The sequence below is a fragment of the Temnothorax longispinosus genome, chromosome 1 (assembly GCF_030848805.1).
Source record: "Temnothorax longispinosus isolate EJ_2023e chromosome 1, Tlon_JGU_v1, whole genome shotgun sequence".
Classification (NCBI taxonomy): Eukaryota; Metazoa; Arthropoda; class Insecta; order Hymenoptera; family Formicidae; genus Temnothorax; species Temnothorax longispinosus.
The window spans coordinates 14,626,222-14,652,325 of NC_092358.1; the positions used below are offsets into that span (position 1 = coordinate 14,626,222).

At 36.5% G+C, this 26,104-nt stretch overlaps 1 protein-coding gene, 1 long non-coding RNA gene and 2 pseudogenes across 2 annotated transcripts in view; 2 read left to right on the forward strand and 2 right to left on the reverse strand.

The window, feature by feature from the left end:
* The window catches only part of LOC139810527 (uncharacterized), a 359,450-nt gene that overhangs the window by 203,565 nt on the left and 129,781 nt on the right, over nt 1-26,104 (reverse strand). The gene's annotated exons all lie outside the window — the stretch shown is intronic.
* Nucleotides 1,074-7,319, reverse strand: LOC139813748 (uncharacterized; annotated as a pseudogene).
* On the forward strand, nt 3,184-4,756 carry LOC139813830 (putative nuclease HARBI1). Its single transcript, XM_071779612.1, has 4 exons — nt 3,184-3,194; nt 3,358-3,503; nt 3,578-3,844; nt 4,230-4,756. The coding sequence occupies exons 1-4, from the start codon at nt 3,184-3,186 to the stop codon at nt 4,754-4,756; spliced, it is 951 nt and encodes a 316-aa protein (XP_071635713.1).
* Nucleotides 16,301-18,169, forward strand: LOC139811111 (18S rRNA (guanine-N(7))-methyltransferase-like; annotated as a pseudogene).

Here is a 26,104-nt window from a genome sequence, read left to right on the forward strand (position 1 = left end):
TCTCTCTCTCTCTCTCTCTCTCTCTGGGTGTAATTTTTACGAATAACCTTTCTTAGAAAAAACATATATTGCATGTCTCTCAAAAAGTGCATTACTCTTTGTACAAGCTTAAGTTTAACAAAAACTCCTTGTCCACAAGGTTAAGGATAAGGCTGGTATTAGCTTTAATTATGCCGCACATTGACTACTGCTGCCTAGTCTATCATGGTTTGACTGGAGAATTGAACACTGTATTACAGAGACTTGTAAACTGTTGCATTCGCTTTATATTCGATCTTAAGCGTGACGAGCATATTACCCCGTTCAGGCGACAATTGGGGTGGCTTACAGTTGAAAACAGGAGGTTATACTTTCTTGGCTGTCAAATGTTTCGTTTGCTTTACATGAGCTCTCCTACGTATCTGCGTGACAATTTTGCTTTGCTTGATCCGCTGTTGAGGAGATCTGACCGCCGTCTTGTTGCATCCCAAACCTTTCATATTCCTTCTCACAGAACTACCACTTATAGAAACTCCTTTCATCTTTCATCAATATACTTTTGGCATTCCCTTCCCAGTAATATTACGTCTGCTTCTTCAATTGTCTCCTTCAAAGGTCTTCTCAGAGCATATCTGTTGGCGCGTGAAGTTGCATGATGTTCATTGCTGTGCGTGGTCTATGACGGTTTTTCCCTGTTATTAGCTTGTAAGTTGCGTTGCGTCTTATTCTTAGTATTAGTTAGCTTACTCTACTTACATTTTTCCTATTTTAAGCTGCGTTAGTTCTTCTTTATACAGTGTATACTGTTGTGATAAGCTGTTAAGTTTTGCTCTACTCTTAACTATTTTGTGAAAGAGAGTGCACGCATATTTGTTCTCTATTTTTGTATTGTTAATCTTTGCCCTTTAGTTTTTCTTGGGCATAGTAAATCATATCTATCTATCTATCTCTCTCTCTCTCTCTCTCTCTCACGCTTCTGTCTCTTTCACTTCTCACTTTCTCTTCTCTTCTTTTCACCATCTCCCTAGCGTTATACTTTTCACTCTCTGCGACTCTACCTTTCCTTTCTGCATCTCTGCCTCGATCGCTACCTGTCACCCCGTCTCCTCTCCGCTCCTTTCATTCCGCCTTGCTCGCCGATCCATCTTCGCTCGCTCTTTCGCAACGCTCCTTCTCCTCTTCCGTTTTCATGTCACCTCTTCTTTCCATTGTTTACTCTTGCGAGACACTGCTTTTTCCCCTGCCCTCTCTTCTGTCAGAATTCCTCGATTCTTCGCCATTCACCTCCTCCTCGCTTGCCAGCTCCTCCCGCTCGCTTCTGCTCCGTCCTTTGTAACCCCCTCCTCTTTCTGTGCGGCTCACCCCTTCGTGTTTCGAACTTTCTTTCTCACACCTTCCTTTATCGATTTTCTCTTTTCTTTCTATCTCTTCTTCCTTGAGCTTCTCCTCAACATCTGTGTCGCCATCACTTTCGTCTACCTCACTCTTCTCCGACTCTGCTCGTCCTTTACTTTCTTTCCTTTGTCTCTCTGGAACCTGACTCTTCTCCATTCTCTCTAGCCGCCTCCTTATCCGCTTCATTTCTTGTCTGAGTTCCTTCACTTCTCGTTTTACCTCTTTCAGGGTTTCCCTTAGTTCGTTCATAATTTCCTTGTCCCAGCCATCCTCCTCCTTCCTTTGACCTTCTTTCGACAACGATCCTGCCATCTCCGCCTCTCTAATCCGTGGCCCTCTCTGCGCACCTGAATTCTTCCCTCCGCGCTTTATTGTCTCCTACCTCTGTACTTCGAATCAGCCTCGGACCGCTCTACTGGCGCTCTTCTCCCTTTTCCTCCTACAAGCATATATTTCTCAAATCCAGCTCTCACTCCTCTCTCTCCTTCTACCTTAACCTCTTCACATATACGAAAGTATTAGCTACCTGTCTCCCCTTAATCCTATCTCTCGCTTCTTTCTCTTCTACTTACTTTTGTACTTTTTTTACCCCCAACTATCTTCTCCGTTTCCTGCTTCTACTTCCTTATTTCTCACTTTCTTTTACTCTTACTCTTCACCTTTTTCCCGAACTCGTCATTCGCCTCAACTTCCGGCCGCACGTTGTCGCCGGGCATTCCTCTGTTACGGACGACCCCTCAGTCTTGATCGATTGCACATCGACCTCCTCGTCTCCGCGACAATCGATCTCCTATTCGACCCCGTGCAGTTGGTATCAATATCCCCGTACTGCGCCTCGACGCCCCGCAGTGGCGCCAACCCACTTTTTTGGGTGTGACGTCCTGGGTGATGCGAGGTGGCTCGATCCGGCAGAACGTCTCCGTTGATGGGTTCTTCTTCTTGCGGTTAAGGAGGTAAAACTCCAGGATAATTAGCTGTTGGTCGGCGATGTGGATTATGGCTTCTCGGATCCGTCGAAGGTAGGTATTCAATAATTTTTATCTTTCTTTTAATATATAAAAGAGTATGATATTTATTGTAGAACTTTACGATACAAGTGGCTTATGTGGGAGGATGGAACAAGTATAAAATATGTGAGTTTTCCTGGCTCGTTCCACACTTTCCATCGAGAGTGTGAAAGATTCCGCTTTTATACAATTTTGGAAACGGTAGTGGGAGGTGACCGCACCTCGTTACAATGAGTCATAGGGCGTTGTTTAGCGGATACGAGTCTATTTCTAGTGGTGCGGCTCGCTTGCCAGCAATGAGTCATAGGGTGGTGTCTGAATTTCTTACCTTATATAGGCTGTGTTTTGATATTCACTGTAAGTACTGACGATATGACGTCATTGAGTAGAACTGCAGGAGCGTTTCTATATTGCTGCTGTTACTTTCAGGCTGGAATAACGGAACGACGACCACAGTACTGCCAGTACTGCCAGTGAATGTCGAAACGCACCCGTATACGAAAGAAATATAACCTATAACCTATCACGGCGTGACATGACGATAGGAGCACCTATTCATAAAAAAGAATCTTGTACTTAAATTGTGAGTTAAGTGGACCTTATCCCCGAAATGGATCGAAATAGTGTGCTCCTATGTGAGTTCGCGAGATTTTTGGTGGAATCCTCAGACAGTGATTCATCAGATGAGGAAAACGAGTTACTACTAATGATAGCTAACAATAAGCCACATGTAATGCCACATCTTCGTTGCCAATATTACGTTGAAAATGTTGTTCCTTTATATACTGATAAAGAATTTAAAATGCATTTTCGGTAAGTAAATAAAAAATAATACAAAATAGGTGTGATAAAAAATGTGTAACAAAAAAAATAATTATTATTAGATATAAGTAAAAATAAGTAATAGTAATAAATAGTAAGAATAGACACATTTATAAAAAAATATTATTATCAAAGTAATTATGAATTGTTTTAGAATGAGACGGAATACTTTTCAATTTTTGTTAGAGTTATTAAGACCAAAACTCTGCAAACAGACAGAAAGATTTGGCAGAGAACCAATTTTACCTGAAAAACAATTACTTATTGCAATATGGATGTTGGCTACACCAAATTCTTATAGGTAAGCAGCATGCATATGATTGTTATTGTGAATTATAATAAGAAATTACAATGTATTACAAATAAAGTATTTGGATGTATTTCAGACAGATTTAATGTAGGTAAAGGCACTGCATGGCGATGTGTGCATAGAGTAATAAATGCCTTATATGCAGAAGTAAGGACATTTATTAAATGGCCAACTAGACAAGAAGCAGAGCAAACTATGGAAACCATTCAAAATCAATACGGTTTCCCAGGTGTTATTGGTGCGGTGGATGGAACACATGTAAGAATTGCTGCGCCACAAGACCACGGTGAATCATACGTAAATAGAAAGGGATTTCACTCTATTCAATTACACACACACACACACACACACACAAGTAAGAGTTATTTTAATGTTATTTATAATATTTTTATATTAATGTAATACTACTTTTAATACTATTTTTAATACTACTTTACGTAAGCGTTACTTCTGTAGTAATTTACGATAATTCTGCTAGAGACCTCCGTTTACACGGAGTGAATTATCGTAAGTTACGATGATTTGAGTAAGTTAAATTACTACAGAAATAACGTTTGCTTAAACATAGTATTCGTGTATTTTGTACGTGCGCGCGCGCGCGCGCGCGCGTGTGTGTGTGTGTGTGTGTGTGTTAAATGTATACATTTAAAAGTTTATGTTACTATAAATGTATAGTTTCAACATTACAATTATTACTTTTTATATAATTTTGTTTTAGGTTATTTGTGACGCACAACTACGGTTTATTCATTGTTACACGGGACAAGTGGGATTTGTACATGACATGCGTGTTTTTCGATTATCAAATGTCGAAAGCATGTTCACAGAGGAAAATTTCCCACATGACAGCCATATACTGGGTGACGCAGCATATCGCATTAGCAAATATGTTATGGTACCATTTAAAGACAATAGTCACCTAACTGAAAGACAAATAAATTTTAATAAATGTCAGTCTGGTGCAAGGATGATTGTTGAACGATCGTTAGGTCTGTTAAAAGGTCGTTTCCGAAGCATTCTGGATACACTTCCAATGCGGAAAACTCGTGTAATCCCGAAATATATTATGGCTTGCTGCATTCTGCATAATATCTGTTTGTTAAGAAATGATATGATAGACATTCCTATTATTGTTGATGAGCCAAATATTGCGCAACCTGTACAATTAGAAAACAATGTTGAGCAGAGACAGGGCATTGATAAAAGAAATGCAATTATGTACAATTTATTACCAAATATGTAATTAAGGTTTGTTCAAATTTTACACATATTATAATATTTACATTTATTATTAAAGTAATTATACATTTATAAAATAAATATTACACAATATTCTAGCTCTTCCCATATACAAGATTATTGGACTTCAAAGACCTCAAATTTTGATTGGAATGAATATTTGGAAGCATTGTATGCTAGTGCTACGCCTGAAAACTTATTTAGTGAATATACGAGTGCCAATGAGACAGATTTTGAATGTGGCATGAGATTGGAAGCTGTCAATCCAAAACATAAACATGTAATATGCGCCGCTAATATTAATTCGTAAAACATTTTAAACCTTTGTTACGTCATATTCTTTATCTTATAATCTTTACTACTTTCTACCAGTTGCAATACAAAGATGAGTTTTACAACGGCAAATGTATTGTTACACAGTACATATTTGCCGTTGTGAAACTGATCTTTGTATTGCAACTGGCAGAAAATAGTAAAGATTATAAGATAAAAAATATGACGTAACAGAGGTTTAAAATGTTTTACGAAATTAATATTAAAAGTAACAAAGTCTCGTCTTTCCTCAAAATATGAGTGCCTGTAATATTATAAAACGTATAATACTTTGAATATATTACATATTTGTAAGTAAATGACCTTTGTCAACGACAACAAACTGATTTTTGTAACACCTATAACCTATGTTTACCTAAACAGAGAATAGATATATGATGTATTAACAGCATTGGATCTAATTGGAAAATAAATAAATCAATATTTAGTACTATTTTATTGTTGTAATTATATAGAATATAAAGCTGATCTTTTTAAAGCTCAGAGGATTAATGCAAAGTACAAGGATTCGGAATAAACTTTATGATAAATTTGAATATAAAGTTATATAAAATGTATGTATTCTCTCTCGTTTCAATACATTGCGCGTATTAAATAAAAAAATGTATAAGAGAAAATTTCTCTTTACTTACAAACACATAGGCAATCCCTAGATATTATTTTTAATTAAATCCAGTGTCATATATAAACTTGAAATACTGATTGAAAAACCGAACTCTTATCATTAGTATCACATAGTATAATACTTAAACTCAAATTATGTTACATATAATACTTAAAATATGAAAAACCAAACTCTTATCATTAGTATCACATAATATAATACTTAAAACTCAAAATATTGCATCAAATCTAATGCTTAAACTTAAAATATTAGTTAAAACACCAAACTCTTATCGTTAGTATCACATAATATAATACTTAAAACTCAAAATAGTGCATCACATTTAATGCTTAAACTTAAAATATTGGTTAAAAACCTGAACTTTTATCATTAGTATCACATAATATTTCACATAATTAATCTTTTTTTTGTAACAGTTGTTCCATTAAATTCTCAATCCGCTTAAACGCACCCATTCTTTCATCATGCTGTTGTTTTCGAATCTCTCTTCTTTTCTTTCGTTCTTCCTTATTGTCTATTATATATTGCTCTATAAATGTGTTTAATTTCCTTTTTTTAATACCTAAAATTATAATTATAAAATATTTATATCTTTAATAAATTTACTTTATGTGTACATAGTTATATTTAATCTTACACTTTTCTGGCGGATTGTCCTCTTTTTCTTCTTCACTTTCATCAACATGAGATCCAGCCACTGCCAGTGGTTGCACCCACGGCTTGTCCGCAAATAATTCCTGCATAATCTAAAGCAAAAAAAGGGAGAGAGTACGTTATATTTAATTTATACATTTATTTCTATAATTAGATATAATTTCTATAATTTTTATAAGTTTTTAGAGATATATAATTAACAACATGCATACGTCTTTACATAAAAATAAGTTTTAAAAATATATAATACCTTAAAGTATTCCCATTTCTTAGGGTTATTGCCACTTTTGTTATTGTGGTCTACAATTCCTTTGTACGTACGTTTTAGGGCTTGAAATTTCGTAGAGCATTTTATGCCTGTTACGTCATAACCTTTGTCTTGCATAATCTTTGCTATATTCCTTCAGTATTGTTTTACAGTACATTTGCCGTTTTGATATTCATCTTTATAATCGTTATATATACTTAAAAGTAACAAAGTCTCATCTTTGCTCCAAATATGAGTGCCTGTAATATTATAAAACGTATAATGCTTTGAACATTTTACATATTTGTAGATAAATCTGTACAACAATTAGAATATAAGCATCAAGTTTAGCTTACCTTCCGTATTTTCATTACTAGGGCTGCTGGTACTGTCCCTACTGTCACTAGTACTGCTATTACTGTTACTACTGATACGTGTACGTTTACCTAAACATCAAATAGGCATAAAATAAGCATATAGGCATATAGGAATATAGGCATCAAGTTTAGCTTACCTTTCACATTTCCAACAATGCTGGTACTACTGTTCGTACTGGTACTCGCTGAAATACATAAAATAAATTAACATAACCTGCATATGATATTACTTATTTCATGATGCGTCACATAGCCCAAAGACAGGGCTGAAGGCGCCTACGCTCATAATCCAAGGGGAGCTTGAAGTCGCAAGGTGAACCTTCCGCTTCATCGTCGGGTTCCGGTCGAGGCGCACCAGTGTTTGTAGAGCCCACGGACGATTACCCGGCGGACGAGCCGAACCGGAGCATGACGGGCACACCGCGACCGGCCAGCGTAGCGGCCAACGAAGAGATTCGAGACGCGAGTTTCGAGAGCGTGGAGATTGGGGAGATCCTGCAGCGAATCCCCGAGGAGGTAGCTCAGGCGATAGCACACGGCGAGGCGAAACAGCCCGCTGGACGAGAGGCCACTCCGGAGGACGACGACGAGCCGCCGATGCAACAGTCTCAGGTGGAGAGACGGCCAGACGAGTCGGGACCACGGATGGACCAATAGGGAGAAGGGGAGGCAGAGACCCGTGCGAAACTTACCCATTTTAATATTACATTGTATTACATAATATTTCACGTTATTTTAACCTTTTTTTTAATCTTTAAAATCGCGAAGACAAGTAGCGAAGTACAAACGCCAGTAGAGCGAATTAGCGTTAGTTTTGACAAGCCAAAGAGCAAATTGAGAAAAGATAGATATATTATTATTTTGTTCGTTATAAAGCGCATGTATGCATGTTAAACACATTTTGATATATTAATACACTTTAATCTTTCGTAAAACACACGAATTACACATTCACCAATCCTACCAATCCCAAAGCACCTTGCAAAGTTTGATAAAAGTTAGAGTCATTGATGGGCCAATCAGAGTCCAGACCACAGGCGGAGATGGATCCCGAGAGGATCACTTCGTTGATATTAACGGCAGTTTTCTTATTGTTTTCTATTTTAATCTTGTACAGCCTATACGCGATCTACTCAATTACAGCGAAGCCATGAGGTTCAAAGAGTACATCGTCGTAACCCTAATTATATTCATTCCTGTCGTAATGACATTCCCAGACATTCCTACGATCCTAACCATTTACATATTGTACACACTTTACATTTTATTGTTGAGTCTCGAGATCGAGCCACGATTGGTTCCCGATGAACCATGAACCGACGCACACACTTTTGCATGCATAGCGACGTCCGAGAGACCCAAGGACCAATAGGGTTCGAATAAACACGTTTTGATATTAATTTCAACATTTTATTAAAAGTTTGACAGTAGAGGCGAAATGCCGACACGCGAGAACCAATGGGAGGCATCCCGGTCTATTTTGTTAAGAATCGCGTTAGTTTCATTAGATTTATTAGTTTTGAGTATTCTCGACACAGCGATAGCCAATAGGAACGATTCCTGGCAGTTTGATATGATTTTTCAAAGTTTTAGAGGATTTTATGATTTTGCGAGGCCTCGAGCCAATGAGAGCGCTAGGCGCAACTTTTTCCGATAAGCGCGACGAATCGACCAATAGGATCGACCAAGGAAGCGAGCGTAGCTCCGCGAAGCGAAACAATGTCGTGAAGCGCGAATTTGCATTGTATAACTTTTATTTTATGTTTTCCCTGTCGAGACAAGTACGATTAGTCGTATTTCATGCAACGTTATGCATTATTATTCATTTTACATACTTACCGTTCGGATACTCACCGACGATGATTACCAGTCCATTGATTAAGCGAGACGATCCCGCGAAGAACCCGGTACCTGAAAGAAAAGGGGAATTAATAAAATTGATTCTAGTATGTACAAAGTTTACTTACCTGGTCGATATGGGGAACGTCAAAAAGACCATTTTCGGTCACTCGGAAAACGTTCCGAGTGACTCGCCGCGAATTTGCACATAGTGCAGATTGCGACGGCTGGCATTGGTTGCCGCGTCCGAAGCGAGAGCCCATGTCCGCCGTTGCAATGCCACTTCAGTATCTCAGTCAGAATCGAGCTGAGCCAATGAGATCGGCTCAGCTAGAGGATAAGCGTCACAGGGATCGTGTCGCTCGTCACCAAGCGACGCGATTGGTCGAGATGGAGAAAGCGCGCGATTACATCATTTTCGCGCGTAAATGCGAGGCAACGCGCCTGCGCGAGTATTAAGGAGGGGAATCGAGACCCGTTCCTCCCGGACAGTTCACGGTAGAGACTCGAGGCGTTAACACGTTTCGACGGTTGCGCGACAAAACTCGACTCATGTCAGTGTGCTTATCCCGTGGCCGTATACGATAATTACGCGACGATTAACCACGCGTTAACGGTTCTTAACCGAATATAGCTCGAAGCGACGGTTTTCAGAGTTCGTTAACAATCGACGCAGGTCAGTGCGCGATAGAACCTGTCCGTTCGTGTACCGAGATACTGTAAACCTGAAATTATTAAATTGTTATTTGTTTATAATAAACAAAAACTCATTATTCGCGACCCCAGTGAACATCCTATCCGAATATCCGTGTCTAACGAGCGCTTAACCGGGGCGTTGCCAACGACCTTGAACACGTCCGCGTCGTAGATAACGGCGGCCATTACGCTGAAAGGAAGGACGGGGCACCGCATAGCAACAGGGTTTCTGTATTCATCCGAGAAAATACAGTGGCGACCGTAATTTCAGCCCAAGTAGTAAGTGGCTAATATATTGACTTTAATATCATTAATCGTTGATCCGGTCACAAGCTAACCTCCAAAAAAGAAAAAATTACTTATTTCATATATTTATATTTAAGTATACCTATTATGATATTTACGTTTATTGGTAGTCAGTGATGCAGCATTGCAAGTCTGCACGGGTTTTCCTTCCTTAATACTTTTCAACAATAATGTTGCAAAAGTCATGTCTATAAAATAAATAACAGTTTTCAGATTTATGAAAATATCGAAATTATTTACTATTATATTAATTATATTAATTTAATAACCTTTTCGGGCTTTTTCCGCATCTTCGAGACTAACTATTACCGTGTATTGCTCGTTGTTGCCGTCCAGGTCCACAAGGACCAATTCTTCCAAAGGTGCCGCCATAGCCGCCATGTTCTTACTGCGAATGCCTCACCTCGCGAGCCGCAGTAATGAAAGTAGGAAGTGACGACAAAATCTATGACGTCACACGAACACGAAAACGCTTTGACAGCTTACTGCCGCGTATATTGGAACGGATTTACAGTGCTGCCAGTACTGCGAGTGAATAGCGAAACGCAGCCATAGTCATGCGTTTCGCTCTGCTTCGACATGTCCATATATGGTCTATGCGAGGACTAGATTCACTCGAATGAGTCATACAGTTGACTCGTCTGAATTCAATTTCTATTATCTATTCTAACAGGGTTTTGTAATAAGAGCGATACCTTCTTTCATCATAAAATCTCGATATGACTTTTATCATAAAAAAATATTAGAAATTTTTAATAATTCAATTTTGAAAAGTGCAAATATATGTTGAATATTATTTAATTTCTTTTAGGCATACTTTACATATAGTAGAATAATTTAATAATACAATTAAGATATTTGTTAGCATGTCTAAAGCATAAAAGATATTGCTCTCTCTGTCTAACAGTTACTATGATATATCAGACTCTCTCTTTCTCTCCTTCAGATCGTACAATACTCGCATCTCGCTCGGATTCGCGTTTCTACGCGGTGCATCATACAATTCTATCTTTCTCAGGTTCGTGAGTGACGCTTCGGCGCTTGGAGCTTGATAATTATATTAATATTAGTAAGTATATATGTATATTGTTTCAATGAAAAGTGCTGTTAGGAGTGATAATAATAATTCTAATATTATGTTAATAATATTATGTGCAAGTAGAAATGGCTAGCATTCTCATTAGTACAGCAAATCAATGAAATTAAATTGTTTATATATAATAAGATTTTTATTATTTTTATATCTCGCGAATAGTTGGGAATTTGATTGGAGTGTATAAGAAATATATTGTAGGACTTCCACTAAAGTATAATATAGCATTGGAAAATTTTATTGTTAATATATGTATTTGTAATAACAAATTATTCATTAAACAATTTGGGATCTCTTAATCCACACATTGATATTGTTAGGTTTTCCTTGATTACGCGGTTTTGATTCTATAATAAAATAAATTTTTTATAAGGGACTTTATTTTATTGTTATAAATATTTCGTAAATAAACAATTGCAGAAATAAAAGTTATTATTATTTTTCGTAGGTGTACTGATGCAGAGTTTACGTGCGCGGTCAAAAGTCGTGTTTATCCAAACGAGTTTTTATCCATATAATTGTTTTATCCACATAATTGCCAATTATATGGCACAACTCCCATGCTAAACCGTTATACCGGGTGTCTTTCCCTTTGGAAATTTTTGTAGCCTCAACCAGAAAAGTGACGAGGTTTTAACTTATACAAAAGTTGTTGTGCATAACCTGGGGCACATGTTAACGGCTATTATTAATGTGGTTAATTATTTATTTATAATTGTTTATAAAAACAAGTCGCAAAATTAAACAATCTTGTAGTAAGTATTTTTTCATTAAATTGATTGGTTTTTCGAGATGATTTTGATGACGTAGTTAGTAAAATGGTATTGATATAATTTTAATTGTTTATAACAATTGTTTTTGAAAAAATATTAATAAAGTAATTGTTATTTTGGTGTGATAGTCTTCCATGAATATAGGAGAACACGTTTCTATCATTGTTTTTTCTTCTACTATCCTTTTTCATTTTTATTTTTATTTATTAAGAGTCTGTATGGCTATCCTTGTCTTACTCTCTGTGAACTGGTATTAAACTATCCTCGTCTTTCATGGAGCGAATGTTCAATTTTCAATCTCGTTTATTAATTTCTTAATTTAGATAGAAAATCGGTGTTAACTGGTTAGTAGGTAGCGATGTTAACGCTACTGGTGTTTAGGAACATGACGGATTCCATTTCTATCATAATAATTAAGTGTCAAAATTTTCGTACAAAAATGAAATTTATTAATCTTAAAATGTATAAAAGACTAAAATATTAATGTAAAAGTGATTTGGTCTTCCTAAGTTTAAATGGTAAGAAGTTCAAAATGGCGGATGTGAAACTTTAATAATTCATAACTCGAAAACGATAAGAGATGGAGGGATGGGGTTTCTTTTGTTGTATTTAGATAATTAAGGGCTTTATTTTAGGATGTTTAAAATTTTTAATTGAATCTCGGAATCGAGAAGAGATGTGAAGCGAGAGTTTTTGTGAGATTACTTAACATGCTCTGCTGAGAACAGGGGCACCCGTTCTCTGTACGGAGGACGAGGTTGTGGGCACCCAACCTAGAGAAGCGGTCGTGTCGGAAGCAGGAGTCGGACAGGACTGGTGCCTCGAGTCGGCTCGAGTCCCCTATTTATACCCCGAGTGAGGGCGGTGGGGGCTGCCCCACCGCTTGGTCTGCCCCACCGCTCGGGCACAGGAGTGCACGTTGAATAGGCGCTAGGTGGCCGTCAGGGCCGTAGCACTAGTGACGAATACGCGTATCGTCACAATTATTATTTTAGCATGATAATGTTTTTTAGGCACAAAGGATTATGTTCCTGTGATCGCTTTGCTTCTAATTAATTTATTTATATTTGTGACGATACGCGCATTCGTCACTAGCGCTACGGCCCTGGCGGCCACCAAGCACATGTTCAGCGTGCGCTCCTGTGCCCGAGCGGTAGGGCAGCCGAGCGGTGGGGCAGCCCCAGCGGTGGGGCAGCCCCTACCGCCCGCATTCGGGGTATAAATAGGGGACTCGAGCCGACTCGAGTGACCAGTCCTGTCCGACTCCTGTTCCCGACACGACCACTCTCCGAGACCGCTTCACCACGTTCTGCGCTCCCAACGACTTCCTCCGTACAGAGAACGGGTGCTCCCGTTCTCACCTGGGCGCTCCCAGGGTGCGGGCCTCCCCAGCTGGGTGCTCCCGGTTGGTATTACCTGCCCTTTTTTGCCTCTGGGTCGGGCGCTCCCGACCCCCTCCGCCGTACGGGAGACGGGCGCTCCCGTCTTCAAGCCGGGCGCTCCCGGTGTACGGGCCGCTCAGTTGGGCGCTCCCGACTGAGCTCATGACCGACCTACCTGCCCGCGACTTCCGCAAGGCAACCGTGCCTCCGTACTTGCCCGCGAATCCGCAAGGCAACCGTGCCTCCGTACTTGCCCGCGAATCCGTCAGGCAACCGCGCCTCCGCGCCTGTCTGCGAGTCCGTCTCTGTCCGACCGCGCCTCAACCCGGCACACGTACACTGCGGCTCAGCGGAGCAACACACACACACGCACTGACACTCACGCCTTCCATCAAACTGTATTGTAAATAGTGAGAATAAATATCTTTATGTAAAACTAATCAGTGTCTCCACGTTTTCTCACCTTGGCCTGGCGAGCGAATTCCGAGCGAGAAAACGCGTTACATATTTTATCCTAATTTTCTTAGTTTTTTCTTACGGATCGTACATTTATTTTTGTTAGATCCGCGTGTCAAACTGAATTTATATTACATAAAGGGTCTCATAAAGCTTGTATTAGCAACAAATATCCATTTACAGTTAATTTTAGTGATTCTAGGGAACTTTAACAAGCGATTGTCCAAAAGTTTATAATATGATTCATGAAAATGGGACTTAAGTTTGAAAGGGTGCCTTTAGGCAGCCTCTAGGCTCGCGTTTGTTACTTTAAGAACGCGTGCTCGTGTCAGCTGAGTGATTATTGTGACAGTTAAGTTAAAGCGTGACTATTTATTCTTATATTGTTTTCAGGTGCTGTGCAATGGGGATAAAAATAAAAAAATTTATGCGGCTGGAATATAGCGGTGATTATACCGTCAGACGTGACAGGGGCCAGCCCCCCGCGCCGCCTCGGCCGCAGTCAGGGTCCCGTCGTCTCGCGCCGACTTCCGCCTCGTGCGCTTGCGATAATCTCGGTCGATCTCTCGATCCCGACACACTCCATCACACCCGTTGCAACGATTCGTGTCGACTTCCACCACTCTCGCCTACGGTGCCACATACTTCTTCGCCAAGTTCGCCACGATCCTAACTTCTCACGCCTGCCTCTTCTTCTTGCACAAATATCTGTCGTTCTGCAACACATCTCGCCTCGCCTCCATTTGCTCTTCTTCCTTTCCACCTTCCGCACACCTTCAATCCCTTTTCCCGGTTCCCACGTCTCCTTAGCTCCTTTTTCCGACACACTTTTGCTCTTTATCCACGGTTCACCTGTTCCTCCGCCGAGGGCTACGGGGGACCCCCCATATTAACTTAATTAAAGTATGGTAATATATCATACATAAGTATATATGTATGTATAAGTATAATATTGATAGCAAAATATCAAAAAATATAAAAAACTTGCATAACAAAAATATTATGCAAATTACATATGTTCTAATAATAACAATAATATTAACCTTTTGGTAATACAGAAAATTTTTGTACTTCTTCTTCATTGCGATGAACTTTCTCTAAATGTCTAGCAATTTTACTTTGAAACTTTTTACAAAAATAACAAAAATTTTGTTTTTGTGCTCCTTTAGGCTTGGAAACGGAAACATACATATTTTCATCATTACATGCACGTATGCTTTCTGCTGATATGTTGATTCTTATTATCCGTTTCAATATTATTAGTATCACTTTTATTTTGTTTATTACTTTCTATTTCATCGTTATCACTTATATCGCTATTTGAACTTGGTTCATAATCACTGTCATTATTTTTTTTATATTCTGAATCATATTCAGTATTAATATTATTACAATTAAAGTCCGTTATATCCGTATTATTAGTATAACTTTTATTTTGTTTATTACTTTCTATTCCAGCGTTATCACTTGTTACATCATTATTTTTTACTAAAATAAAAAAATTTCTTATTAAAATATTTTATTGTTTAAAAAGCAAAATGTTTTCCATATTTAAAAAAAAATAATATTTTGCTCACCATTCGTAATATAATTAAAATTGTTTTCAAAATTAGTATAAATATTACTATTAGTATAAATACTAACAGAAATATCTTCACAACTAACTTCGTTATTGGCACCAATATCATTTATGGTATAAGTATAGTTACAAATAATATCAGTATAATTGGTAATATCATCATTATTTTCATCACAGATATTAGTAAAGTTTTCATGCATGTTATCAAGAGACACGGTAGTGTCTCGCGCCAAGTACACGCGGAGCGAGACCGACCGTGACTCTTTTACGCGACGCGACGGGTTGCGAGTACTCGAGATGTTGAGATCTTGATAACGAGTGAACGGATCAAGTTCTAAGTAGGCTTGATCAATAGCTTGGGGTCCAATTAGGGGGGAGGGGGGTTTCTCTCATAATATTCCGCTACGTGCCCTACGAGTGGAGATATTGCGACGCAAAGTCCAAATGTGAAAAATTATTTTTAAGATACGTATAATACTTCTAACGCCGACGTCTTATATGATGACGTCATAATCAGAAACGTCACTTCCACTTTTTCGACACTGGCGGCTAGCGGCGTTAGTATCGCAGTGCAGTGCAGTGTAGACAGTGCGTTCGTTTAGCGCGCTGTCAGTCAGTTCCTATTCATCAGTTAACCTATCTCGAGAGCACTCAAGAGACACGGTAAGTACGAAGTACGCGCGGAGCGAGACCGACCGTGACTATTTACACGACGCGACGATTAATTACTATTATACTTATTTTATTTACTGTTTATTATTACGTTTACGTGAGTGTTTATACATACAGGTTATAACCTATTTACTGTTTACTACGTTTACGTGAGTGTTTATACATACAGGTTAATGACCTATTATATTATTTTTTATTTTTATATGGACTTCAAGGAGCCTGTTCACACGAGGTGTTTCTACCGCGCGATTGCGGCCGCGCGTTAATAACGTTTGCACGAGCCGCACGCGCGTACGCGAAACGGCAGTAACACCGTGTAATCGTGCCGGCGATATACTGAATTTGAATTGCTTCGTGCTCTTATCTGGAGATTTCGTATCCCTACATCGTGTTACCATTGCACCGTTGCCGGAACAGAAGGTTCTCTACACTTGGCAGAAAGTGACGACTGACACGTTCGATCCCGACTTCGTTGATCGCAGAAGAGCTGGACTCGAGGTACGTTTCCGATTTGCACGTATAACAGTATCGTGCGATGAATGTTGTACCCAATTATAACCTCAAATGAAGTTGTGCACGTTGCTAGTAACGCTGTCTGTAAAAATTTGCGTGAAAGATGATATATAATCATATTAACATATTACATTATTTTTAGACGTAGCTGTGATGAAAGAGAATTAGATGGTGACTTAATTTTGGGAGATATAGGTCAAGGATTGCCATTTAAAGCTGGTACGTTTGATTGGGCTGTCAGTATTTCTGCGCTTCAGTGGTTGTGCTATGCAAGCAAAACTTCGCACAATCCTACAAAACGTTTATAACGTTTCTTCTCAACGTTGTATGCATGCCTGTCAAGAGGCGCAAGAGCAGTGTTACAATTTTATCGAGAGAACGGTGAACAGGAACGATTGATTGAATTAATTACGGCACAAGCCACAAAAGCTGGCTTTTATGGCGGTGTAGTTGTCGATTTTTCAAATAGCGCAAAAGCAAAGAAAATGGTCTTGGTTTTAATGACCGGAGGAGCTGCTCCGCTTCCAAAGGCACTAGGCGTAGAGAATGAAGATAGATAAACCGTCGCTAATTCAAGAAGGTTTGATCCTTTCGTTGTCCGTTATATTTATTATTTCTCTATTTTACCTTCCAAAAATTGTGATAATTTTTTTTATACATAGGGAATACATAAAGAAAGCCAAGGGTAAATCATTGAAGAAAATTAGGGACTGGATTTTAGACAAAAAAAAAATTCGGCGCCGGCAAGGAAAAGAAGTTAGAGATTACTCCAAATTTACTGGACGAAAGAGACCCGGGAGATTCTAATTGTAAGATATACTTTGTTAATATAAAAAACACTATTTTAATAATTTTTTTTTAATTACTGTTATTTATATTTATATATTACTGTTACTTATTATTATGAGAACAAATTTGTATTATATTATTTACATATATTATTTACAGCTCGACTTGAGAGAGATTGGCAGCGGGAATGGAGATATTGGTCAGGGCAACATTGTGTTGCAAATACAAAAGATACGTAATGTAGCTACGCTCAAAGGAAACGAAGAATCGAGATCAGTTCCGCGGATGTTAAAATTATCGTTGACAGATGGAAAGAATAATTTTCAAGCCTTAGAAGTTGAACATATATCGGCTTTAAGGTAAGTGTATTAGATTAGATTGCGTTACTTACTGCCTTGTGTCGCTTTTTACACAATGTCTCTTCTAATAATTTGTTTTATAAAAATAACGTGGATAAAGCACTGAGAAGCCTGCAAAAGACCGACAGCAGATATAAGTAAGAGAATTTATTATTATTTTTCTTTTTCATACACTTATCGTCAATTATTAATTGAATTATAATTTTATTGCAGTAACGCCAAGGAATCTCGTGAACCACGAGAGCCGCGTGGCAAACGGGAAAAGAAAACCGAGGACAGTAAACCAAGCAGCGGAAAAATATCCTTATTCGACTTTCTCGAGGATAAATTACCTGTACAACCTGAGAGCGTCGAAACAACTAATTTGTCTCAAAACAGCTACATACAAAATAATGAAAGTAATCAAGATCGTTTTGAATCAAGAAGATTTGATGTACAAAGTGGAAGAGGTGGACGGTACGTATCTTAATATATTATCTAATATATTACTAATATATTTGATATATATATATATATATATATATATATACCAAACCATAACTATCTTACCAAGCAAAATCGTAAAATATTTAATGAAGTATTGTAATGACTCTTAATTGATCTCTCTTAATAGGAATCAAAAAGGTGGTCGTGGTGGTTATCAACCACCTCCGAGATATTCAGAGGACCATAGAAATAGTAAGCGAACAAATAATAACAGTAACTCCGCCATGTACTCGCAATACTGTTCCATAGTTTGGTCTCCGTATTTTGAATGTCATCAGTTATTGATTGAACGTGTGCAGCACAAATTCCTGCGTATGGCTGCTTATCGGCTAGGTAATCCCATGTCAATCACTTGCCATGACTACTGCACTATATTAGATAGATTAAATCTGCTATCGTTAGAAAGTAGGAGACTAACCTTTGATCTTACATTTATTTTTAAGCTTCTTAATCACTCTATTGATTGTCCGGATTTGTTGGAACGTATCTATTTTAACATCCCGACTAGAGAATTAAGACAGTACTCCATCTTCCACCTCGAGTATCACCGTACTTTGTATAGCGCAAATTCTTGTGTAAATAGGCTAATAATATCTGCAAGTAATTTCTCCAATAGGGTTGACTTTTTTGGTGGCTCTGTATCAACTTTTAAACAAAAACTTTCTCGTCTACTCTTGTAACCTGAATGTTCTCCATATTATGTTGTAAAATTTTAATTTTATCTTATTGTTCTTGTTTTTTTTTCTCTTTGTACGCTAAAGGGTTTATTACCCGTTAATAAAGTTTATTATTATTATTATTTTATTATTAATATAACTGTGCTACTCATGCACCGCAGAACAAACCGCCGCGATTTCAACGTAACCGAACCTCAATATTAGTATCAACACAACGGAGGCAGAGAAACGTATCAGAAGTCTTCTCAGCCGATTGATTGACAGAAATACGTTTGCTCAGTTGCGTACAAGTAACGTAAACGCCAGTGATAGCGGTAACGATACCAGAATCCAGACTGAGGGAAAGAATCTCGGTAGTAACAGAAACTTTAATCACCTCGAGCCCGAGGCCAGAAATAGGTATTCTTATGATGCTTCTTATAATAGGCATAATCGAGCTCAGCAAAACGGAACCCCTAAAGTATATTCAGCTAATACAATTGAACAGAATTTTATACATATATACATTATATTATTAATTATAAGTTGTGTATTACTATTATTTCTAATATAATTCATTTATATATAGATAATATGGTGCTCGAATTGTGAGGACTTACTGGTTGAATCGCTTGTGCAATATACCTTTGGACCTGTGCATCGAGATCTTGGAAATAACGATTAAATACATATTAGGCAGCAAATTGAAAAACTCACGAACCAGACGCTTATATTACCTTCTAATTTACAAAATATACTATAAATGTCTGTGGTTGCATTTAGGCACTGTGTCAGAAAATGTGATTAAACGCATTAATCGGTTAACAATGTATTTTGAAATGTTGTGTGACTGGCTCGTCAGTTTTAACAATGAGTTTGTTACTTCCCATAAATTATCTATCAAGCAGAAGAACGTACGACATGGTATTATAGTGAAAAACTTGTTTCACTGTATCAGAAAGTGCATGCACAGTAAAATTGAAAGTTACTCAGAAAACCATCATCTAGCGAAACTGTTCCCGCTTACATACGGCAACTGTGATGAACAAATGATTTATTATCACTTGATTCCTGCCAACAAAATAAAATCCATTGTAATACGATTTGACCAGCAACTGGAGACTCTACTTCAGAAACACATCAAGAACATTAACTTTTTTCGAATTCATGGCCGGAGAGAACATCAACGATAATGAGAACCCGACGATCTCACTACAAAATACTATTGTTATGGAGTGCCACTACTTTATAAAATTCATGAAACGAAATGAATTTTTGATGACAAATGAGGATTTGTTTAACTGTCTGGAACAACTTACAAGTTCAAGGAAATCCGAGAAGTCTATTTTAACTGTTCAAGAACTCTGTAATGACATCGCCAAAGGCAGACCGCATGATGGTTTAAAAGAATTGATTAAACGGTATAAAGAGTGGGACTTGTCTACGTTGGATTTTATAAATAAGAGGATAGATACGTTGAAAACTGACAATTTGTATGTTATATAATGTATTACGTTGTAAATAAAATAGGCATGAATAGGCATTATAGAATTTCAGATGACAGCAATGAAATAAACATTAAAGGGGTAAATTTTTATCGAATGTTTAGATAAAATTCTAGTAAAAATTTAAATTTTCTGCACTCATATTATATTCTAGTAGTGGGTTAATTTAAGACAAACCAGTAAGTGAGTTTTATGAAAAAATTGTTTAAATAAGAGATTCGGTGTTTTGGGAAACAGCATATTATGCCATACATTGATACATTATATTTTTTTTCTAAAATTGCAAAACATTTGCACGAGTAATTTCATTCGTATAACGAACTTTTTCAAAGATACCCGGGAAAGATTTTCTTATATGTATATAATAATTATATACGATACGGTTATACATAAAATACATGAACGCAATTTTATTTTTTATAATAAAACAATACGAATGCATTCATCTCTAATTACTTTTTAATTATTTTTATTGTGTATCATATATTGGAAAAAGTTGGTAAGAAATAATTTATACAAGCAACGTAATATACATGCATATTTTACATAAAAGCAATGCCCGGCAATGTGTGTATATATATATATATATATATATATATATATATATTTACAACTTCAGACACATTTCTTTATAAGGTGTAATTTTTTTCTGTTAAGATTAAGATGCGTAACACTACAAAAAGGCGTGATATCCGTACAAAATTACCTTTTTCAAAAAAAAGATAAAAAAATGCGCCAAGTACATGCATAGTAGTATATATGTATTATGTTGTTACCTCGAAAAAACAAAGTGGTAGTATTATACCTCGAAATAACACCCTGTACATACTGTTTATACAATGCGTAATGCTACAAAAAGGCGTGATATCTGTACAAAATTACCTTTTTTAAAAAAAAGGTAAAGAAAAGCGCCAAGTACACGCATAGTAGTGTATATGTTGTTACCTCGAAAAAAAACAGTGGTAGTATTATACCTTAAAAAAATCTAAGTAACAAGTGGTAGACGTAATCTTTGTATCTTGAAAAATCTCGAAAAAACCTAAAGAGTAGTATCTTCACCTCGAAAAAAAAACAAAGTAGTAGTATTATACCTCGAAAAAACCTAAGTAACAAGTGGTGGACGTAATCTTTGTATCTCCAAAAATCTCGAAAAAACCTAAGCAGTAGTATTTTTATTTCCAAAAAATTATTACTCAAGTGATACACATCACAAAATTACGTTACCTTATCAAAAAATGAGTCGCGCTTCAAGTGATCTATTATTACAATTACAAAAAAAAATGATATCTCTTTTTAAATTACAGCGCCAATTACAGAGAACATACACTGAAAAAAAAAATTTGTCAATCCCAAGAAATATTTAGTCCGATACGTTCAACTAAACATTTTAGTTAGTTAACTAAACATTAGTTGAATTAATTAATTCTTGATTAAAGAAACGAAATAAATTATTGAAACAACTAATATTTAGTTAACTAACTAAAATGTTTAGTTGAACGTATCAAACTAAATATTTCTTGGGATTAACAATTTTTTTCTTAGTGTATTTTTCGAGATACAAAGATTACGTCTATTACTTGTTACTTAGGTTTTTTCGAGGTATAATATTACTACTGCTTTTCTTCGATTAGAATAAAAAATTGAATCATGAAGAATTACACAGAGATAACAGTACAAAATACAAATATTTTATTAAAATATTTAAACCCAACAAGGGAATACAAGGTATTTAAATACAATGTTTATATATGTATTTTAAAAGATTTAATCGCATCGCAAAGAATTACAGAAGTAACAGTACAAAAAATAAAAATATTTTATTAAAATACATAAATTTTTCTTGTCAAAAAACTTGGCGCTGCTAGAGAGAGAGAGAGAGAGAGAGAGAGAGAGAGAGAAAGAGAGAGGCCTTTTACAAATGTAGATATTACTTATTCTGTACTTATTCTATACTTAATTCTAATCGCTTTAAAAATCTAAACTTATTCTAACTTATCCTATACTTAGTAATAAGCCGCATTATTCACCGTCACACACACACACACACACACACACACACACACACACATCGCCCACACCCACTCGCTCGCACATACACACCAGGCTGACCTAATTTTGAGGTCTAGCAGTGCCAAGTTTTTTGACAAGAAAAATTTATGTATTTTAATAAAATATTTTTATTTTTTGTACTGTTACCTCTGTAATTCTTTGCGATGCGATTAAATCTTTTAAAATACATATATAAACTTTGTATTTAAATACCTTGTATTCCCTTGTTGGGTTTAAATATTTTAATAAAATATTTGTATTTTGTACTGTTACCTCTGTGTAATTCTTCATGATTCAATTTTTTATTCTAATCGAAGAAAAGCAGTAGTAATATTATACCTCGAAAAAACCTAAGTAACAAGTGGTAGAAGTAATCTTTGTATCTCAAAAAATACACTAAGAAAAAAATTGTTAATCCCAAGAAATATTTAGTTTGATACGTTCAACTAAACATTTTAGTTAGTTAACTAAATATTAGTTGTTTCAATAATTTATTTCGTTTCTTTAATCAAGAATTAATTAATTCAACTAATGTTTAGTTAACTAACTAAAATGTTTAGTTGAACGTATCGGACTAAATATTTCTTGGGATTGACAAATTTTTTTTCTCAGTGTATGTTCTCTGTAATTGGCGCTGTAATTTAAAAAGAGATATCATTTTTTTTTGTAATTGTAATAATAGATCACTTGAAGCGCGACTCATTTTTTGATAAGATAACGTAATTTTGTGATGTGTATCACTTGAGTAATAATTTTTTGGAAATAAAAATACTATCATTGTTATATGCAAGAGTAGTATTACTCAAATCTGAAAAAAAGTTATCTTTAAATTAATATAATATACAATTAGTATAGAAAAATAAATTTATTATTCTTTTGAGATCAAGCTTCCTTATATATAATATATATATATATATATATATATATATATTAGGATTGCAATATTTTTGGGTCAAAAATTTGATTTTAAGTTTCACCCCTTAAATTCGTTCTACGAACTCTCAAATAAAGACCCTTGAAGAACAGGCGCTGTAACTTAATATTGAGAGGTCGCTCAAAGCCTCTAAACATTAAATTTTACCCTTTTTTTAAATTATTAATTTGTAACGATGCGCCCCTTACGGCAAGGCATCGTCCCCGGCCACCACCCGCCGGGGGGCCGCCCGACCGATCCTCCGTCGGGCGAGGACAGGGCGCGGTGCGCCCACATTTTTTAATCGTTTGAAACGCACCGTGTGCGCGGGAAATCCGCCGCACCGGTGCCTTCCTGCACGACGCCGACGGGCGCCGAAGCGAGCCGATCTCCGCCGAAGCGAGCACACGGGATCACGCCGCTCCCACCACCGCGCCATCGCCTGACGATCGGCCTCCCTCCTGCCAAGCTCACCTCGCAGAGCGGTATAAAAAGCCGGCGCGCTCGACGAAGAGACACTTCGTCTCTACCACGGCTCTCCGCTACTCCTGACGAAGCCTACCTTCCGAATCCTAGGGCGACACGCAAAACGAGGTCCAGAGTTCTGGTCCTCTACTGAGGGTTCTCAGAGTGTCTCCGAGCTTCCTCACACTTACCCCGACGACGGCCACGGCACCGCGGGGTCGAGCGTGCTCGGCCTCGCAGCGAGGGTTCTCGCGACCGTAACCCCGGGATTCCGCCATCCTCCGGTGTACATATCGCGCTCCCGCCCCGTTATCGATATACCGCACCACGGCGCCGTGCCGCGACCGTGGAGTACTGTACTTCCGTTCATATATCATATACCGCGTTTCAGTATTTCAGTACACCGGCACTGCCGATAATTCGTATATGGTATCTGTAACCGCGTTCCGTTTGTTTGTAATATACCGCGCTTCGTTATGTTCTAATCCACTGCGATGAACTCCGTTCGTATGTAATAGACCGCGCTCGTTATTTTCTCGCGATATCCTGCGACGAACTCTGTTCGTATGTAATAGACCGCGCTCGTTCTTTTCTCGCGATATCCTGCGACGAACTCCGTTCGTATGTAATATACCGCGCTTCGTTATTGTCTTATACTGCGACGAACGCCGTTCGTATGTAATTATACCGCGACGAACTCCGTTCGTATGTAATATACCGCGCCGCGTTATTTTGTCTACCGCATCTCGAGTTGAAGACCTGCGTTCCGATATTCCGTATACCGCGTCGAGTGCACCGGCACTACCGACCACTGTAATCTACCGCGTCCCGTTATTCGTTGTGTGTAATACCGAATCCCGAGTTGAATAAAGTGAAGGTTGCTGGTACGTTGCAAATTGATTATTGTCTCTGGGCCTTTCATCGAACTCCCGATCCCGTAAACTAGTCCGCGTTCGATATTAAAGTCAGGCCGTTACAAATTAATACATTTTTATTAATTAATAAAATTAAACCTCTAAATATTAAGTTACAGCGCCTGTTCTTCAAGGGTCTTCATTTGAGAGTTTGTAGAACAAATTTAAGAGGTGAGACTTAAAATCAAATTTTTGACCCAAAAATATTGCCACCCTAATATATATATTATATTATATATTTTTAATTCTCAAGAAATTGTACAACAATTATGCTTCAGTATGATAACTTGTGTGATACAGATCAGGAAATTAAATATATTTGGAATAAATAGTAAAATTTTAATAACAGATTCTTTGATACAGAATCGATTTCCGTTTTACATAGTTATCAAAGCAATAATACTCTTTTTTTAAGTCAAAATTAAAAATGAAACTTTTTTACAAAATAAACAAAAATGTATTAAAAATAAAGTCATCTATTTATTCTTCTATTTATTCTTAGAAATTCTATACATATATATAGCAAAAATAATAAAAACTATCACAAATATTCATATTTACATTTCAAAATTTATTTAATGTAATGAAGATTTCTTAATTATAAATTAATATAATAAATTATAAATCTTACCTTTAATATCTTTGTCATTCCTTATAATATTAGAAATTGTATTCTCGTTTTTTTTACTTTCTTGTGCACAATCGATATCATTGGAAAGCTCAGTAACAATATAAGTGTTTTCTCCATCTACAATATAATAATTATTAAAGAACTATTTTTTAATATTATATGTATCTATTTTAGTGATATTATTACAATCTTACTTTTATTTTCATCATACATTGTAGAAATGTTCTCGAAAATTTTTTTGCTTTTTTTTTATTTATGTGCTTATTTCTATTTGCATTGTTCTTTTTATTGTAATCGATAGAATTTTCGATTGGATCAATAGTTTGATCAAAAATACCTGGAGTCTTATTAATCGAATAAGTTCCATTTAAAGCACATATATCACACGAAGAACGATCATTAATATTATTTTTACTATATGTATTATTTGTATTAGCATTCTTGTCACTGCATGATGATGTATCACAAATGCAGGTATTATGACTAAAATAACTCCGTCTGTTACAGAAATCGTTCATATCTACAATATCATTGAACGTATCGTTTTTTTTATTACTATTGTCTTCATTATCTATGTCACTATTCTTCTCAATATCAGTGTTTAACACGCTACATTTATTACAATTATTTTCTAAATGTCCAGGGTTTACTATATTATCACCATTTGTGATATTGCTTATTGAGTAGTTTTTATCATTGAGTATATTTTCTTCAGCAATATTATTTGCTACTGTATTATTGGCTGTAAAAACAATTAGATAACTAATAATGTATGAAAATAATTGATAACTCATAAATGTCATTACATAATAAGAAGTATTAAAGTTTTTTGTCAATTTAAAAATATAATATAATATAAACATATAAACATTATAAACAATATAAACATTAATATTAAATACATATATTAAATATTAATTAATTAGATAAGATATACAATATACAAATAAAAATGTATCACATTATAATGTGTAACATATAAATTTAAAAAGTTAGGTTTTTGCTCGCGAAATCGCTGATTTTCACCCGGTTTCTTTCAC